This window comes from Ursus maritimus, unplaced genomic scaffold (assembly GCF_017311325.1).
Source record: "Ursus maritimus isolate PB19 unplaced genomic scaffold, ASM1731132v1 scaffold_27, whole genome shotgun sequence".
In the NCBI taxonomy this organism is placed as follows: Eukaryota; Metazoa; Chordata; class Mammalia; order Carnivora; family Ursidae; genus Ursus; species Ursus maritimus.
In genome coordinates this window covers 25,363,291-25,368,434 of record NW_024425230.1, presented here as the reverse complement: position 1 = coordinate 25,368,434, position 5,144 = coordinate 25,363,291, and the positions used below count along the sequence as shown (strand labels likewise).

At 55.3% G+C, this 5,144-nt stretch overlaps 1 protein-coding gene across 1 annotated transcript in view; it reads right to left on the bottom strand.

The window, feature by feature from the left end:
* Nucleotides 1-1,864: 1,864 nt before the first annotated feature.
* Nucleotides 1,865-5,144, bottom strand: part of LOC121105499 — a 25,683-nt gene continuing 22,403 nt past the window's right edge. Inside the window, exon 4 of the mRNA XM_040642614.1 lies at nucleotides 1,865-2,116. Coding sequence (XP_040498548.1) covers nucleotides 2,054-2,116 — 63 coding nt within the window. The 3' untranslated portion in view covers nucleotides 1,865-2,053. The remainder of the gene's footprint in view (nucleotides 2,117-5,144) is intronic.

The following is a 5,144-nucleotide window of genomic DNA, read 5'->3' as shown; positions in this document are numbered from 1 at the left end:
GCATTTTATTATATGTAAATGTTGCCTCCGTCGATTTGCTTTTTTTAAGACCAGCCAGCTTCATCTCTTCAGCAACAGAAAAACGAGCTCTCCACACATGGGTTGGCAGGGGGTAGGGCCGCAGGGGGGCGAGTGGGGGGCCGTGTTTTAGAAGCACCATTACTGGATTAGCACTCCCTGAGGGGAGGGGTCTCAGCCGTCCCGGGAAGGCTGTTGTATCCTGCTTCCACGACCCCCCCAAAAGGGTACGTGAGTCTTTCAAGGAGCATTAAAGATGGGAGAAAGGAGAAAAGTCATACCCTCTCACCCTGCAGCTCCTTCCTCCCTCAGGAACCTTCTGCCCTGGGGGCTCAGGGCACCAGGCAGAAGCTCCGGGCAAGGTCCCCGGTCCCCGTCCTTCTGTGGGGGGCAGGGGTCTGGAGGTCCGGGGTGGGGGGAAGCGGGTGGAGAGACGCTTTCACAGCGCTCAGACCCCTGGGGAGAGAAGCTGGAGCAGCAGCCGTTCCCCCTGCGGGCAAGCCAGTTACACGGTTCGGGAAGTCAGGCTGTCTGGACCAAGAGCCATTCGGAGGTCCAGTTGGAGCTGCAACGCGGCCTCCACCCCTCCTCCCTCTCCATCACCCCACATCCAGCCCAGCGCCAACGCCGTCGGTTCTAACTGCAGATTCACCCCTTTCCAGGACCTCTCCTGCCCCCCAGCCCTCCCCGCACTCCGCGTTGGTGCTCCCCCTTCCGTCCCCCCTGTAATCCATCCACAGCTGCCAAGTGTCTTTTAAAAAGTAAACTAGACTAGACAGCTCTCTGCTTAAAACCCTTCAAAGGTATGTGGTTACTTGTAGGAAGAATTCCGAAGTCCTTCCCGTGCCCTTGGAGGCTTCCTGCCAGGCTCGCAGGCGCTCTGACGCCTTCTCCTTCTCACGTGGGATGCTCTGGCCACCCCAGGCTTCTCTCGCCTCTCACACATGCTCTCTCCTGCCCCAGGGCCTTGGTACACGCTGCTCGCCCTCCCTGCACGTTCTTCTCTGCGCTCTTCACCTGGGCCACACGTCAGGCTTCAGTCCAGAAGCCACATCCTGCCCCCTTGTGCTCATACAGCACCCTGTAATTGTTCTCTTCACGGAACGTGTCCTACTCTTCAATTATCCACGTAGCCGTGTGATGATTTGTTTCATGCTTGTCGCCCTCACTGTACTTCCTAAGGACAGCAACAGCGGTGGGCTCATCCCTCCGTTCTTGACGCCTAGAATTGTGCCCACACTTAAGAGGCCTAAGTAGATATTCCTTAAATGGACGGATGAATGAAAAGAGGGGAGTTTTCAAATGCGGGTTTTATGATTTTTGGGGTATGGCGGGGCCAACAGATCAGGAGTCAACTGCCATTGAGAAAATCATATGCATAGACCTGGAGAGAAGGGCACACACAGGGGACACCCGGGGAGGCACCAGGGTCAGTCAGCAGGCAAGGGGAGTGGGGGGAAATGGGGGCAGGAACCTTTACTGTGGTTTCCACAGGAAGGAACAGATGAGGCAGCAACAGAAGGCTTAGGATGGGCAGTCTGAATAATCTCCGCCGTCCCTGGGCATGATAGGGGCCATCCTTAGTCGGCTGGTGCTGAGTCCCAGGGTAATTAGGGCCGGAGGGTAGCGGTCCAGCACAGGAGGAAGTGGGGGGTTCGCATTTGAAAGGTGCTTGTTTACTGTCTCCAGGAGGGACCAGGCCAGCCCTGGGAAGGACAGTCCCTGTGGGGTCACAGGGTCCTCAAGAAGGCAAAACATCAGAACACAGCACACAGAAGCCGTGAGGAACACAAGGAACAAGCCCGTCTTTAATTTGAATCAATTCCCCAGAGGACTGGTCCTTCGGTTATGACCACACATACAAGTGTGCGTCGATACGCACACACGCCCACGCCCACGCCCACACACACACCACCGACCACGGCAGAGTAGGATCAGAGACCGCAGCAGCGCCTGGGTGCTCAAAGTAGGGCTCGCCACCTTCTTCCCAGAAGCAGGGTCACCCTTCTTCCTTCCTGTTTCCTTTCCACCAGGATTACCAGTAACAGGACCTGCCTCCCCCGCTGGACATTTGCAGGCTCCCGGAGGCCACGGGCTTCTATTTTAGAAAAGGACACCCAGTCAGCTGGAGCCGGAGCAGCGCACAGTCCCCGGGGAGGGCAGCAGGCGTGCCCCATGCTCAGCGGGCCTCTCGGACGGCCTGAGTCACCAGCAGAACCCAGCTGCAGTCCTCTCAGGCGTGCGGTGTCGGTTAGACTCTAGGCTCCAGACTCTACGTGGCCAGTCTGAACAGAGAGGTATTTATTAAGGGTTAAGGACAGATCACAGACTCTCTGCAGGGACTAAAGGAACAGACACAGGAATGCGCCTCCAGGAAGGACTCCCCCAAACCACATCAGAGAACTGCGCGGCCCCGGGACCTCCGCCCGTGCGTGGTCAAGCAGCCTCGGCAGCAGGGAGCCCACTGCAGCCACCCCCGAGAAGCCACCCCCAGCACCGGTAGCCACCAGCAGCCACCGGCTCCATGTGGCCTCTGCCACACTCCCTGCCACGTTCTTCTGCCTGCAGAACCCAACGTCACCCGCCGTCCATCTGGGTGGTGGAAAGTAACCCAACATCTTGTACCCTACGGGAGTCTGGAAAATGCCGTTTTTAGCTCCAGCCTCTCAGTAAGGATGGGTGTGCGTGTATTCATCCGTGTGTCTACCACACATGGCTCGGGGCCTTTCACGGAGTCGGAGATGTGTCCCTAAAGGACCGGACATGTTTTTTTTTTTTTTTTAAACATGAATTGTCGGACAAAGCTCTGCCCTTAAATCTCAGTGGCTATGGCTCTACTCCCCATGATGAATCCTTCCAGATGGTCAAGGCCCATCTTTCTGGACATTTAAGGTCACTGTCACTGTTCTGAACCACTGTTGGCATACACCCATGGCTTTTTAGAACACAGAGCCAAACATCTGCCCAAACTCCAAGCAGACATGGGGAGGCTGCGGCTGCTTTCGAGTACGTGATCCCATGTCCCAGCTGCTGATAAGCCAACAGGACCTGCTGGGCCATCTCAAGAGGCTAAACTCCTGGTCTCGACCTTCCCCGTCCCTTGAGATGCATTGCAAAGCTCTCGTAACCTCTGAGACACACAGAGGAGGAAAACCTTGTTGGTATCCTTGGGATTTACATGGAGATCCTTGTGTTCAAATCCTGAGTCTCCCATGGCGTACGTGTACAACTCGGGGCGAGTCACTGAACCTCCCGAGACAGCCATTTTATCACCCATAGAACAGGCCTGGTACCAAGCACTTGGCAAAGCTGCTGAGAAACACAAGTGAGACGACGCACACAGAAACACCAGGCAAACTGAACACCGGGGAAACCGGAAAGGTATCGGTCCGAACAAGCAAGCAGCTACAGCTCATAAGCCGACGCCCACGAAGGGATTGGGGCCATGTAGGGAACCGTGCTGAGAAGGGTTCCAAGGGCCACTGTGAGGCAGGTGGCTGGCTCAGGGAGGGCGTCACAGCCGTCACACACTTGACGCTCTCACTCTACATAAGTGGGTGCTGTAACTGTCATCACGAGGACAGAAGTCTTCTGGGGAAGCCTAAGGATGACGGGGCTCTGTCCTTAATGAAGGACGAGGAAATCCCTTGAAAGACACCATGGCTTGAAGGAAAGGGGATTTACTTTCTTGGACTCGGAGTTGATTTCCCAAACAACAAACCCCAGGCAGGGCCTCGGGGGGCCAGGAACGGGGCTGACCACACAGCTCCTTCTCTGCATTGTGAGCTCCTTTTCCCCACTCCTGGGCCAAGTCTGCAGGCCAGGCCGTCTTCCGCCACCATGACACAGACTACCAGAGCCATCCTGCCCACCGCCATGCTGCAGACACCTCCACGGAAGGCTCTGGCTCGAGGCTCCCCCGCTCCACCGCTGCTAATCCGACCGCTATTGCACATTTATACTTGGTCTGTGGGCTTGCAAGCCACAGAAAACACCTCTGGCAAACGGGAGCAGAAAAAAAATTCAATTAAAAAGATATTAAGTAGCTCACAGAAACTCTGAAAGGACAAGCAGACAACACAGCAAAGAACAGCGTTAAAGATCACAGAACTGCCACCGCAGGACCCAGGCATGGTCTTGCGGACATCGAATGTGGGTGCTCGCAGCAGCCTGACACCGGCCACTGCCTCCCTCGCCAAATGGGCTCTGTTTCGCTGCAGTTCAGTTGTCATCTTCCAAATCAAAGTGTGGGGGAGACGTGTCGGAATGCCACAGCCTCGGGCATGTGTCCATGCTTTGGACTCAAGGAAGCCTGAGGAAGCAAGTCTGGACTGTTGGCTACGTGGTGGCAGGGGGGCTCTGCCTCATGAAGCTCGTTAGAGGCTTTGGAGGCTAGGTGGTACTCCAGGGCCACGGCGGTGAAGAAGCCAGTGTGTGTTCTACCGTCTCCCTCCCGTTCAGCGCTGAGGCCCAGGAGACGGCGGAGCCACAAGACGGGAGGATTCGGGATCCCTAAACCCGTGTTGGCGTGCCATCATGCCGGCCAGGAATGCCTGTACCGGACCATCATAGGGACCCAATAAAATGTTTTTGATAAAAACTTTTATTGTGTTAGGCCACTGGCATCGTAGAACTTATTTCTCAGAGCAGCGAGTATTATCCTAACTTTCACAGTGGCCAAAAAGAATTTAAAATTTCCACTTCATGGCCTCAACGAGTATCTCCAATTTGGCAGGTCATCCTCTTTATCCCACACCTCCACACCCGCTCTTGATTTTATTTTCAGTCTCCCCAGCTCTCAGTCAGAATCCTGGTCGTCACCTCGCATGCCTCCCTCTGCCTCCCTCCTGACATTCGACCAGAGGCCAAATCCTGCAGATTCTTTCCTGCCAATCTTCTCAGCTTTCCCACTTCCACTGCTTTGGCTTATACACTGATTCTCACCTCTTCCCTTTCCTGACTCAGTCTCCTAGCTGGAGACTGCCTTCACTGTGACTCAGCTCCAATTCATCCATCCATCCATCCATCCATCCATCCATCCATCAAATCAACCATCCATCCATCCATCCAACCATCCATCCATCCATCCATCCATCCATCCATCCATCCACCCATCAATCCATCCA